At 46.5% G+C, this 14,159-nt stretch overlaps 1 protein-coding gene across 16 annotated transcripts in view; it reads left to right on the top strand.

The window, feature by feature from the left end:
* The window catches only part of SPTAN1 (spectrin alpha, non-erythrocytic 1), an 81,161-nt gene that overhangs the window by 34,222 nt on the left and 32,780 nt on the right, over positions 1-14,159 (top strand). For 9 of the 16 annotated variants that reach the window (XM_055117158.3, XM_055117151.2, XM_057303121.2 and 6 more), the window contains 8 exons: positions 863-955; positions 2,069-2,203; positions 4,435-4,583; positions 5,951-6,010; positions 7,139-7,337; positions 11,348-11,452; positions 11,904-11,927; positions 13,023-13,058. In XM_055117158.3, coding sequence (XP_054973133.1) covers positions 863-955; positions 2,069-2,203; positions 4,435-4,583; positions 5,951-6,010; positions 7,139-7,337; positions 11,348-11,452; positions 11,904-11,927; positions 13,023-13,058 — 801 coding nt within the window. The remainder of the gene's footprint in view (positions 1-862; positions 956-2,068; positions 2,204-4,434; positions 4,584-5,950; positions 6,011-7,138; positions 7,338-11,347; positions 11,453-11,903; positions 11,928-13,022; positions 13,059-14,159) is intronic. The other 7 variants (XM_057303123.2, XM_057303122.2, XM_008975886.6 and 4 more) reach the window with 1 other exon arrangement.

Raw genomic sequence — 14,159 nt, 5'->3', positions numbered from 1 at the left:
TTCATAAAGGTCTAGGTATAGTTCCTGTACCTAGCTCTTACCAGTCTTCACAAAAACTAGAATGAGTTGAATTTTTCCTTTTTTTTTTTTTTTTCTGAGACAGAGTCTCACTCTGTCATCCAGGTTGGAGTGCAGTGGCACGATCTCGGATAACTGCAACCTCCACCTCCTGGGTTCAAGCGATTCTTCTGCCTTGGCCTCCTAAGTAGCTGGGATTACAGGCGCCTGCCATGCCCAGCTAACTTTTTTTGTATTTTTAGGAGAGATGGGGTTTCAACACATTGGCCAGTTTGGTCTCGAACTCCTGACCTCAAGTGACCTGCCTGCCTCAGCCTCGCAAAGTCCTGGGATTACAGGCGTGAGGCACCGCGCTCGTTCTGTCGCTAGGGCTGGAGTACAGTGACGCAATCACGACTCCCTACAACCTTGACCTCCTGTGCTCAGCAGTCTTCCCGCCTCAGTCCCCTGAGTAGCTTGGTCTACAGGCACGCACCATCACATCTGGCTAATTTTTGTATTTTCTGTAGAGATGAGGTTTCAGTATGTTGCCCAGGCTGGTCTTGACTCCTGGGCTCAAGCTATCTGCCTGCCTCAGCCTCCCAAAGTGCTGGAATTACAGGCATAAGCCTCTGTGCCTAGACCAGGATGAGTAAGCTATAATCATAATATATATGATTGTCCCAAAAGATGGGAATCCTGAAAAACTTTGAAAATGATATTAGCACTGTAAGAAGGGCAGGAGGTGATTACATCATTGTGCAACTGAGAAAGGCTGTTGAGGCAGGATGGCAGGTTGGCGAGGCAGTGGAGGATGGGAGGCTTCAGCCCCTGCACAGTGCTCCATGTGTGGTTTTGGTTTCAGGCTCTACTGAAGAAACACGAAGCTTTGATGTCAGATCTCAGTGCCTACGGCAGCAGCATCCAGGCTTTGCGAGAACAAGCACAGTCCTGCCGGGTAAACTTGTAACAGTTTATGGGTTACTGGAGGGAGGCCTTGAAGGACTCAGATACTGTCAGCAGGTGTTTCTATCATAGGCCCCATTTGACTCTGCTATTAACTCTTGTGACACAAAGATTTACAGAGTTTAAAATAAGATTTATTTATTTATTTATTTATTTAGAGACAGAGTCTCACTCCGTCGCCTAGGCTGGAGTGCAGTGGCACGACCTCGGCTCACTGCAGTCTCCGCCTCCTGGGTTCAAGCGATTCTCCTGACTCAGCCTCCTGAGTAGGTGGGATTACAGGTGTTCACCACCATGCCCAGCTAAATTTTTTTTTTTTTTGAGATGGAGTCTTGCTAGAGTGCAGTGGCACTATCTTGGCTCACTGCAACCTCTGCCTCCCAGGTTGAAGCAATTACCCTGCCTCAGCCTCCTGAGTAGCTGGGATTACTGGCGCCCGCCACCACGCCCAGCTAATTTTTGTATTTTTAGTAGAGATGGGGTTTCACTATGTTGGCCAGGCTGGTCTTGAATTCCTGACCTCATGATCTGCCTGCCTTGGCCTCCCAAAGTGCTGGGATTATAGGCATGAGCACCGCGCCCGGCCCTACTTTAAAATGAGATTTTTTTTTTTTTTTTTTTTTTTTGAGATGGAGTTTCACTCTTGCTGCCCAGGTTGAAGTGCATTGGCCTGATCTTGGCTCACCGCAACCTCCGCCTCCCAGGTTCAAGTGATTCTCCTGACTCATCCTCCCGAGTAGCTGGGATTACAGGCACGCACCACCACGCCTGGCTAGTTTTGTATTTTTAGTAGAGATGGGGTTTCTCCATGTTGGTCAGGCTGGTCTCGAACCCCCGACCTCAGGTGATCTGCCTGCCTTGGCCTCCCAAAGTGCTGGGATTACAGGTATGAGCCACCGTGCCCAGACAAAATGAGATTTTTTTTTAAAGATACCAAAAATTTAAAGTTCTTGGATCAGATTTTATTGGTAGCTTCAGTGAAGAATTCTCATGAGTGTATATTTGGTACATTTGGTACAGCTGGTGGCATTTGAATCTGCTCTGTACTTAGATGACTCAGCGCGGACGTGTTTTTACCATGTTTGCCCTTCCTTTGGATTTTTAGCAACAAGTGGCCCCCATGGATGATGAGACTGGGAAGGAGCTGGTCTTGGCTCTCTACGACTATCAGGAGAAGAGTCCCCGAGAGGTCACCATGAAGAAGGGAGATATCCTTACCTTACTCAACAGCACCAACAAGGCAAGGCACAGAGAGTGGCTGTGTGTTTGTTCCACGCTGGCACCTCCACGTATGCTCAGTTGGGTTTCTGTGGGTTGCATGTCTCCCTGAAATGAGAAGGCTTAGAATTCAAAGAGATGAGTTTCCTCACCAATCCCCCACGTGACATACATTTATGCAGTACTGTGTATGACCAAGAAGTTAATCTGTCTTCTTGAATACCTGCAAGAAGCATAGATAATCACACTCAGAAGGATAGCTTATTTTCACCATGGAGTGTCTCTAGGTGGAATTTTTGTCCTGTCAAGCCAAAGTTTGCTTTCTGTATAACTTGGACCTGTTGGTTCTTTTTTTTTTCTTTTTCTTTTCTTTTTTTTTTTTTTTTTGAGACAGAGTCTCGCTCTGTCACCCAGGCTGGAGTGCAGTGGCACGATTTCAGCTCACTGCAAGCTCCGCCTCCTGTGTTCACCCCATTCTCCTGCCTCAGCCTCCCGAGTAGCTGGGACTACAGGTGCCCACCACTGCACCTGGCTAATTTTTTGTATTTTTAGTAGAGATGGGGTTTCACCGTGGTCTCTATCTCCTGACCTCGTGATCCACCCGCCTCAGCCTCCCAAAGTGCTGGGATTACAGGCATGAGCCACCGCGCCTGGCCGACCTGTTGGTTCTTACTCCAGACTGCAAGCTACATCTCAGCCCAGCAGATCATTGAAGACAACTGTGACCTCACCCCACAGGCTTTGTCTTCTTTAGGCTAAATAATGACAATAATAAATCCATCCTGGTCCACCAGCCTTTCTTCCCTAACACACTCTGAATTGACAGTGGCCTTGAAGCATGCACAGATTGACTGATCCTGAAAGAGGCCTGCCTTCTGTTTTAGTTAAGGCTGGAGAAATGTCCTTGGCCATTTTTAAGAGCAAGTTTATTCCCATTCCCACACCTTATATATCCTTGTCATGATAATTTGAGGAAACCTGTGATTCTTATCTTTCTATTGAGTCTAATTTAAACCTAAACCAACTTGTGGTCTAACTTTGGTTTATTCAAGAGCAGCATTGCCCAGTAGAACTTTCTGTGATGGTGGAAATGTAAGTGTCTGTGCTGCTTCTGCAGTAACTACTAGCTACGTGTGATAGTAAGCCCTTAAAATATGGCTAGTACAACTGGGTGTTTTATTTAATTAAATTATAACTCGATGAAGCCAGGCATGGTGGCTCACGCCTGTAGTCCCAGCACTTTGGGAGGCCTAGACAGGAGGATCGCTTGAGCCCAGGAGTTCGAGACCAACCTGGGGCACATAGCGAGACCTCATCTCTATTTATATTAAAAAAAAAAAAAAAAAAGGGCCAGGCATGGTGGTTCACGCCTATAATCTCAGCGCTTTGGGAGGCTGAGGTGGGTGGATCATGTGGTCAGGAGATCGAGACCATCCTGGCCAACATGATGAAACCCTGTCTCTACTAAAATACAAAAAAATTAGCTGCGCGTGGTGGCGGGCACCTGTAGTCCCAGCTACTTGGGAGGCTGAGGGAGGGAATCGCTTAAACCCAGGAGGCAGAGGTTGCAATGAGCCAAGATCGCACCACTGCACTCCAGCCTGGCAACAGAGCAAGACTCTGTCTCCAATAAAAAAGAGTTCTAACTCAATGAAAGTTAAGTGGGCACATGTGACTAGTGGCTACAGTGTTAGCACAGCTCTGGAGCATCTAAGCAGAGAGAAGGCTGGCCTTGGTGGCAGGCGGCATTGCTCTTCTGCCTGTGACCCTCTGCAGGTATGGCAGGTGAGGAAGGGACTGAATTATCAGACCTTATGTAAAGTGATTTTAATATCATTTTGGACCTTTTTTTTTATGAGACAGAGTCTCGCTCTGACGCCCAGGCTGGAGTGCAGTGGCGCAATCTCAGCTCACTGCAAGCTCTGCCTCCTGGGTTCACGCCATTCTCCTGCATCAGCCTCCCGAGTAGCTGGGACTACAGGCGCCCGCCACCATGCCCAGCTAATGTTTTTTGTATCTGTTTTAGTAGAGACAGGGTTTCACTGTGTTGGCCAGGATGGTCTCGATTTCCTGACCTCGTAATCCACCCGCCTCGGTCTCCCAAAGTGCTGGGATTATAGGCGTGAGCCACTGCGGCCGGCCGTTTTGGACCTCTTAAAACAACGCTCTCGTGTGTGTGTACACACATGACCTCCTTGGATTCTCCCTCTCAGAGAAGGAATTTACTTTCAGTTCTCCGTCTTTTTTCCTTAGGATTGGTGGAAAGTGGAAGTGAACGATCGTCAGGGTTTTGTGCCAGCTGCTTACGTGAAGAAATTGGACCCCGCCCAGTCAGCCTCCCGGGAGAATCTCCTGGAGGAGCAAGGCAGCATAGCACTGCGGCAGGAGCAGATTGACAATCAGTAAGGATGACACTGGGGGCCGCAAGGGCTAGGCGTCCCATAGGCATACTCTGTTCCACATGGGCCGAAGCTTAGGCGTGTCCTGAGGCTCCTGGAGCCCACCTGCACGCCTCCTGCTGTCTCCACTCCACTTTGAGCCCACAGACCTCCCTGTGTGGGTCTCAAACCCCTGACTGATGACTTATATTGCTTTGTTTTTTTTCCACCAGTGTTCATGAGTTTTTCCTAACCAGAATTTTTCTAATCATTGCCATTTGCCTTTTGGTTCGAGATGCTTTTTGAAATTGGATTTTCAGATACTCTACGCCCCTACAGCTCTGTCCACTTTGAAAAGCTGCTTTCAGAGCTTCTCTTTCTGCCATAGCTTTGAGTTCTGAGAATGGAATTTTGTAATGAAATGGCTCTGTCCTCTTTCCTCTAGCTGAGCCCCCATATTGCCCTGTGTCCCTCCTTTAGGGTATTTCTGACTCCACTAGTGGAATCAGCAGTTTTGGACACTTGGGAAATATCCAGGAAATACATTCCCACTAGAGTTTGGGTAGAATAGTGAAATTTTTGGGCTCCAGTGATCCTCAGTAAGATCAGAGTTATTTGTCCACTTTATAGATTCTGTTACTATAGAGATAAGAATGGGAGGTTTTGGTTTGTGTTCTTTTTTTTTTTTTTTTTTTTTTTTTGAGACAGATTCTCGCTCTGTCATCCAGACTGGAGTGCAGTGGTGTGATCTTGGCTTACTGCAACCTCTGCCTCCTGTGTTCAAGTGATTCTCCTGTCTCAGCCTCCCAAGTAGCTGGGACTGCTGGCACATGCCACCATGCCCAGCTAATTTTTGTATTTTTAGTAGAGATGGGGTTTCACTGTGTTGGCCAGGCTGGTCTCAAACTCCTGACCTCATGATCCGCCCGCCTTGGCCTCCCAGAGTGCTGGGATTACAGGCGTGAGCCACCACGCCTGGCCTTGGTTTGTATTCTTACCAGTAGTCTGGGTCATAAATATAAGAGGAAAAAGATCAAATACGTGGCTAAATTGCCTGTTAGCACTCAGTAAAATTTCTTTCTAAGGGTAGTCCAGTCTGTTCCCTGACCTTGCTCTGTGAAGTTACCAGTGTTTTCAGCACAGGAAAATCTGCCTTAAGCATGGCAGACCCGCCAGGAAAATGAAGGTGAACTAACCCTCTAATTTTCCTGCTATTTCTTTACTGTCATGTCACTCATGACTTAGACTGCTCCTTAGACCTGTTGAATAACTCCATAGTTTCCCAACATTAAGCATCCACCATCATGGCACCAGTCGGAGCTGCTGCCTTTCATCCCTGTGGATTAACCCCACTAATTCGTGCATGCTTTTGCTGTGCCCCCTCTGTGCAGGACACGCATAACTAAGGAGGCCGGCAGTGTATCTCTGCGTATGAAGCAGGTGGAAGAACTGTGAGTAGGCTGAGAGTCTTGCAGAGCACCAATGTCCACTGCTACCCTATCCATTCTCCCTCTGCCGCTTCTCTTGAAGGCCTTTGTCCATCCAGAAAGATGAGGTGGTGGGAGGAACTGCCTGTCCGTGCAGCAGCTTTGGCTCACAAGGGAAGAGGTCGCGGTGCAGCTGTGTCGGTCGATGACTGCTTATCTCATTGGTTGCTTCCATGTGCAGCTGTGTGTTCAGAGTGGTGTTGGTTCTCCCTCCTGTTGGTTTTTGTGGTGGACCAGCCACTATCAGCAGCAAACCTGAAGGCCTGTTCTATAGTTTTCCTTAGTAGGAAGGAAATCATATGCTTCTCTTAAAGTGCTCTGATTCTTGGTAACTCATTGCTTTTTTATTTCACTTTGGGACACTTAGATTTGATGATGATTCTAGTTTTTTTTAACTTTTAGTTTTTTATTGTTTGTTGTTTTCGTGTTCAAAGATAATATTTCAGCCTTTTGTATTTTAGTTCCCGAGGGTTAGAATATTCTTTGATTCTTAAGAAATCTTTCAAGTAACAGAATGGCACAGATACTCAGTACTGTGCCTGATTTTCCTTCTGAACTTGCCAAAACTTTCTGAGAGCTGAATGTATCATTTTAGAAATGTCCTACTAATATGGAGATAAAACATCCTATATGAGGATATTTTAAAGCTCAGCGTACCCTCCCCCACCTCACCCCAGCCTGGGGGCTCTTCAGAGAATTATAAAAGAAAAACCGTCTGTATACATTCTGCCCAGCAAGTTCATCTCATCTCTTCACTGTAGTTGCATGAGCCCTGTGTTACTGTGCTAAGCGCTTGGTTTCAGTCCCTTGTGGTTGTGTTGTTCTAAGTGCAGAATCGGCCTGGGGATAAGTGTGCCTGGCTGTTCTAGCCACCTGGTTGTGAACAGTACAGTGTGCGCGTATCTCTCAGGCTGTGGCTTGGGTACTTGGGATCCTCGTCTTCATCCGATAACTCTGTTACTAGGGCATCATCATTACAAACTCGTAGCCTGGAATCCACATCTTGGAGACACCTCGTGGTTTGCCTTTATGTTAGCATCTACAGCTAACTGCCTTCCTTGTCCCTCTTGTCACCCTCTTGAATTCCATCAGATATCATTCTCTGCTGGAACTGGGTGAGAAGCGTAAAGGCATGTTGGAGAAGAGTTGCAAGAAGTTTATGTTGTTCCGTGAAGCGAATGAACTACAGCAATGGATCAATGAGAAGGAAGCCGCTCTGACAAGTGAGGAGGTCGGAGCAGACTTGGAGCAGGTTGAGGTGCTCCAGAAGAAGTTTGATGACTTCCAGAAGGTATGGGCAGTCTTCAGGGTCAGCTGAAAATTTGTTTAAAGATTTGAGTCTCTTGATTTTTTTTTTTTTTTTTTGAGATGGATTCTCACTGTCATCCAAGCTGGAGTGCAGTGGTATGACTTCGGCTCACTGCAACCTCTGCCTCCCGGGTTCAAGTGATTCTCCTGCCTCAGCATCCTGAGTTGCTGGGATTGTAGATGTGAGTCACCACGCCCTGCTAATTTTTGTATTTTTTGGTAGAGACAGGTTTTCACCATGTTGGCCAGACTGGTCTCAAACTCCTGACCTCAGGTGATCCACCCGCCTCAGCCTCCCAAAGTACTGGGATTATAGGCATGAGCTTCTGCGCCTGGCCCAGAGTCTCTTGATTTCTGACTGCAAATTACTGGAATGCAAATTACATAGATTATATTCCATCATGTATGTAGCTTTTTTTTTTTTTTTCAATTTTTTTTTTTTTTTCCTTTTGAGACAGAGTCTCTCTTTTGTCGCCCAGGCTGGAGTGCAATGGTGCGATCTTGGCTCACTGCAACTCCTCCTCCCAGGTTCAAGCAGTTCTGTCTCAGCCTCCCGAGTAGCTCCTCACCACGCCTGGCTAGTTTTTGTATTTTTAGTAGAGATGAGGTTTCACCATATTGGTCAGGCTGGTCTCAAACTGCTGACCTCAGGTGATCCGCCTGCCTCAGCCTCCCAAAGTACTGGGATTACAGGCGTAAGCCACCGTGCCCGGCCTCAGTTTTTTTTTTGTTCAAGACAGAGTCTCACTCTATCGCCCAGGCTAGAGTACAGTGGCTCGATCTCAGCTCACTGCAACTTCTGCCTCCCAGGCTCAAGTGATTCTCATGCCTCAGCCACCCGAGTAGCTGGGATTACAGGTACGCATGACCACATCTGGCAAATTTTTGTATTTTTAGTACAACCGGGATTTTGCCATGTTGGCTAGCCTGGTCTTGAACTCCTGGCCTCAAGTGATCTGCCCACCTCAGCTTCCCAAAGTGCTGGGATTACAGGCATGAGCTACCACGCCTGGCCTGTGTAGCTATTTTTAAAAGACTTTAATTGAAACCTTTTTGGACAAGTTTAGTTTTAAGGAAAGATATGCTATGTTCTCTGCATGTTGTTATAAGAACTTTTCTAAGCCTAAACTACAATAGATGTGAAAGTACTCTTTTTTTTTTTAACTGGGGTAAATTCACAAAGCTAGCCATTTTAAACTGTACAATTCAGTGGTATTTAGTACATTCACAATGTTGTGCAACCACCACCTCTAGTTCCGAAACATTTGTGTCACTTCAGAAGAAAACCACATATGCGTCAAGCATTCATTTGCCATTCTCCCTAACCCCAGCGGCCCACGCAGCCACTCATCTGCTGCTTGCCTCCAGATTTACCTATTCTGGACATTTATATAAATGGAATCACGTTATGTGACTTTTTGTGACTGGCTTCTTTTGTTTAGGTTTTCTTTCTTTTATTTATTTATTTTTTGAGACAAGGTATCATTCTGTTGCCCAGGCTGGAGTGCAGTGGCCCAGTCTCGGCTTACTGCAGCCTCTGCTTCCTGGGCTCAAGTGATCCTCCTGCCTCAGCCTCCTGAGTAGCTGGGATTATAGATATGCACCACTATGCTCAGCTAATTTTTGTATTTTTTGTAGAGACAAGGTTTTGCCATGTTGCCCAGTCTGGTCTCAAACTCCTGAGCTCAGGCCGTCTGCCCAGCTTGCCCTCCCAAAGTGCTGGGATTACAGGTGTGAGCCCCCGTACCCGGCCCATAATGTTTTCCAGGTTCATCCTTTTTGTAGCACATACCAGTACTCCATTCCTTTTTATTGCTGAATAATATTTCACTGTTTGATACACTACACGTTGTTTTTGGGTTTTTTTGTTTTGTTTTGTTCGTTTTTTTTTTTTTCGAGACAGAGTCTCTCTCTGTCGCCCAGGCTGGAGTGCAGTGGCGCAATCTCGGCTCACTGCAACCTCCACCTCCCAGGTTCACGCCATTCTCCTGCCTCAGCCTCCCACGTAGCTGGGACTACAGGCACCCGCCACCACGCCCGGCTAATTTTTTGTATTTTTAGTAGAGATGGGGTTTCACCGTGTTAGCCAGGATGGTCTTGATCTCCTGACCTCGTGATCCACCCGCCTCGGCCTCCCAAAGTGCTGGGATTACAGGCGTGAGCCACCGCGCCCGGCCTGATATACTACACATTGTTTATCCATTCCACCACTTAAAAGGATTCTTACAACAAATTGAAATGAGGAGGGAGAACTTATTTCTCCTATAGTAACTGTGCATTAAAATTTCATCTCGTTTTTATTTATTTTTTAGAGATAGGGTCTCACTCTCTCACACAGGGTAGAGTGCAGTGGGATGATCATAGCTCACTGTAACCTCGAACTCCTGTGCCCAAGTGATCCTCCCACCTCAGCCACCCGAGTGGCTGGGACTATGCACATAGGCTACCACATCCATTATTATAATTGAAAATTTTTCTAGCCGGGCCCAGTGGCACATGCCTGTAATCCCAGCACTTTGGGAGGCTGAGTCAGGCAGATCACCTAAGGTCAGGAGTTCGAGACTAGCCTGACCAACATGGCAAAACCCCATCTCTGCTGAAAATACAAAAATTAGCTGGGCGTGGTAGCGCCTGCCTGTAGACCCAGCTACTCGGTACGCTGAGGCATGAAGATCGCTTGAACCCGGGAGGCGGAGGTTGCAGTGAGCTGTGATCACGCCACTGCACTCCAGTCTGGGCAACAGAGTGAGACTGAGTCTCATTAGAGAAAAAAAAGAAAAAAAATTTTCTGTAGAGATAGGGGTCCGGTTATGTTGCCCTAAGCTGGTCTTGAACTTAAGCAATCCTCCTGCTTTGGCCTCCCATAGTCCTGGGATTAAAGGTGTGAGCCACTACACCTGGCCTCATCACATTTTTAAAACATTGTTTTAAAACCAAAAAGAGGTTTTAAAAAAGTCTCTATTTGATAAAATTATTTGCTGGGCATAGTGGTGTGTGCCTATAGTCCAAGCTACTCAGAAGATTGAGGTAGGAGGATTGCTTGAGCCTGGGAGGTAGAGGCTGCAGTGATCCATGATTGTAATACTCCACTCCAGCGTGGGTGACAGTGAGACCCCGTCTCCAAAAAAGACAAAAAACTACAGTTAATGAAGTAAATTTGAGTCCAATAATTATCTGAGGACTGGGAAAACCAATCCATAGGGATACCTGTTGAACAGATCCTTATAGCTTTTTTCGTTTGTTTTGTTTTGTTTTGAGACAGAGTCTTGCTCTGTTGCCCAGGATGGAGTGCAGTGGCGTGATTTTGGCTCACTGTAACCTCTGCCCCACCCCGGTTCAAGTGATTCTCCTGCCTCAGCCTCCCGAATAGCTGGGATTACAGGCGCCTGCCACCGCGCCTAGCTAATTTTTGTATTTTTAGTAGAGACGGGGTTTCACCATATTGGCCCGGCTGGTCTTGGACTCCTGACCTCGTGATCCACCCACCTCGGCCTCCCAAAGTGTTGGGATTACAGGCGTGAGCCACCGCACCCGGCCTGTTTTGTTTTGTTTTTGAGATGGGAGTTTCGCTCTTGTTGCACAGGCTGGAGTGCAGTGGCGCAATCTCAGCTCACTGCAACCTCTGCCTACGGGGTTCAAGCGATTCTCCTGCCTCAGCCTCCCGAGTAGCTGGGATTACAGGCATGGGCCCCCACACCCAGCTAATTTTGTATTTTTAGTAGGGACAGGGTTTCTCCATGTTGGTTAGTTTGGTCTCGAACTCCCGACCTCAGGTGATCCGCCCACTTCGGCCTCCCAAAGTGCTGGGATTACAGGCGTGAGCCACCATGCCCCCAGCCATAGCTTATTTTTTTAATCCCCCCCCTTTTTTTTTTTTTTTGGTAGGCCTCTGTAGAAGAATCCTTATAGTTTCAAGCCATAGTTTGTGACTATGTCTCCTTTGACTTTGGCTTGCTATTTTGGGTTTTAGTTATTATGGCTTTTGCTTTAAAGGACCTGAAGGCCAATGAGTCACGGTTGAAGGACATTAACAAGGTAGCTGAAGACCTGGAGTCTGAAGGTCTCATGGCAGAGGAGGTGCAGGCTGTGCAACAACAGGTAGGTGTCTCCATCTTGGAGTGAGGCTCTGTTGCTGTAAGGATGCAGCTTTGTTCCTCCTATGTCTGTCATAGCCCAACAAGCAGTGTTTCATAACACAGAACTGTGGCTTGGCTGTAGGTCAGGTCCTCTATGTGACCAAAACCATTTTGATTAACTTCTTTATACCCATATCCCTCACTTTCACTTGGTTTGGGGGGGGCTCCTGTCTTCTCCATAAGCTCATTAAATATTTAATGTTTATATAGCCATTAACTAATGGTAATTTCATAAGTTCCTCAAAGAAAAAGTTTATGTATAAATACTTGAAGCTCTGCTGGACGTGTGGACTGGCATTTCCATTTGTCTTTTTGGAATTATCTCCTGTGTTTCCACGTTTGGCCATAATAAGTATTCTTGAGAGATGTGTATTTCTTCTAATAATAAAACTGGTTTCTCTCTCTCCTTGTAGGAAGTGTATGGCATGATGCCCAGGGTAAGTTTCGGGTGCTGCATGTGGATCTTGAACATGAGAAGGACTTAAATCTTGGGAAGAATACCAAGCTAAGAACTTCTTCATCAGAATTGCTGTTCCTGAACCTCAGATGCCTTTTGTGTGTAAAGATTTGTGGAAAACACCAAAAATTGATTTCTTTTTTTTTGAGACGGAGTCTCACTCTGTCAACCAGGCTGGAGTGCAGTGGTGTGATCTTGGCTCACTGCAACCTCCACCTCCCAGGTTCAAGCGATTCTCCCATCTCAGCTTCCTGAGTAGCTGGAATTCCACGCATGTGGCTGGCACCACACCCAGCTAATTTTTGTATTTTTAGTAGAGATGGGGTTTCACCATGTTGTCCAGGCTGGTCTCGAACTCCCAACCTCAGGTGATCTGCCCACCTCAGCTTCCCAGAGTGCTGGGATTACAGACGTGAGCCACCACGCCCGGCCCAGAAATTGATTTCTATTTGCCATTCTCCAAAAGACAAAAAAAGTTGGTGGTTTTTTTTTTTTTTGGTCTTTTTTTTGTTTGTTTTTTAAGAGACAGGGTCTTGCTTTGTTGCCCAGACTGGAGGTCAGTGGCTTTTCACAGCTGCAGTTATAGCCTACTGCAGCCTCGAACTCCTGGCCTCAAGCAATCCTCCCACCTCAGCCTCCCAGGTATCTAGGACAACAGGCATGCAACACAAAGCACAGCTCTAAAAAAAAAAAAAAAAAAAAAGTCTTCTGTCTTTTCAGTTTTCTAAAACTTTTTCTATAGCTATCTTTAGGTTCATTTATTACCCCTTTGCAGACAATCTTATGAGTACAACATAAAAGTTGGTGGTTTTCTTATTAAATTTCTTTATTCTCTCCATTTCTTCTACTGGATAAAAAAATGGAATTTTTCTCTCCCCTGTTTGTTGGCTTAATTTTTCTTAACCAGCCTTGTAGTTTGTTACCAGCCAAACTATGGAGGGAAAATGCTGTTTTGGTTAATGTATTAGTATCTGGGATCTCCCCTGGGGGAAACTAGAGTCATTCGCTGGAAAGGCCAGGTGCTTTGTTTCATGGTCAATTGCTTGGCTGCCTAAATTCCTCTTTCTTTGAATAGGATGAAACTGATTCCAAGACAGCCTCCCCGTGGAAGGTAAGAACTCCTTTGCAAATTATCGTTTTCAAGAGTTTTGCGAGATCATGAAATACGTCCCTTTCTGGTGTGCCTTTCTCTGAATATTCAGCTTGTCTTAAGTCTTTAGTCATTTCTGGACTTGTTTGGGCTAGTTTCTTTCTGAATCTGTTAACTCTAAAATGTGATGCTTAATATACAAAAGCAGAGTGTCTGTCAAATGCTCAGTACAGTTAGGTTGCATTGATTACCCATGTTGGTGCAGGATATGCTGCAGCAGGGAGCACTGTCGTTGGCAGGGTCCCACCAGTAAGAGGCGGTCCAAAGGGAAATGATGTGAACACGAGAACAACTACACATGTAAAGGAGGGCAGGCCTTCATTCACCATCTGTCTGGCCTCTTTATCCTGTGGCCTAAGAAAGGCTTCAGAGATGCCCAATACAGAGATGTAAAGGGAGGAATGAGATGTTTCCCCACTACAGTAGACATTTTTCTGGACAAATCTGGGTGTGAATATGGCTTAACCAGAATGGGCCATCCCTGACCAAGAATACAGGGAGAAGGTGTGTTTTTTTGTTTGGTTTGGTTTTGAGATGGAGTATTGCCCTGTCACCCAGGCTGGAGTGCAGTGGCGCAATCTCGGCTCACTGCAACCTCTGCCTCCCCAGTTCAAGCAATTCTCCTGCCTCAGCCTCCCAAGTAGCTGGGACTACAGGCATGTGCCACTATGCCTGGCTAATTTTTGTATTTTTAGTAGAGACAGGGTTTCGCCATGTTGGCCAGGGTGGTCTTTAACTCCTGACCTCAGGTGATCCGCCTGCCTCAGCCTTCCAAAGTGTTGGGATTACAGGCCTGAGTCACAGCACACAGCCAGGGAGAAGGTCTTTTTTTTTTTTTTCTTTTTGAGACGGAGTCTCGCTCTGTTGCCCAGGCTGGAGTGCAGTGGCATGATCTCAGCTCACTGCAACCTCTGCTTCCCAGATTCAAGCGATCCTCCTTCCTCAGCTCCCCTAGTAGCTGGAATTACAGGCATGCACCACCATGCCTCCTAATTTTTGTATGTTCAGAAGAGATAGGGTTTCCCTGTGTTGGCCAGGCTGGTCTCAAACTCCTGACCTCGG

Source organism: Pan paniscus, chromosome 11, assembly GCF_029289425.2.
Source record: "Pan paniscus chromosome 11, NHGRI_mPanPan1-v2.0_pri, whole genome shotgun sequence".
Lineage (NCBI taxonomy): Eukaryota > Metazoa > Chordata > Mammalia > Primates > Hominidae > Pan > Pan paniscus.
This window is presented reverse-complemented; position numbering and strand designations above follow the sequence as displayed.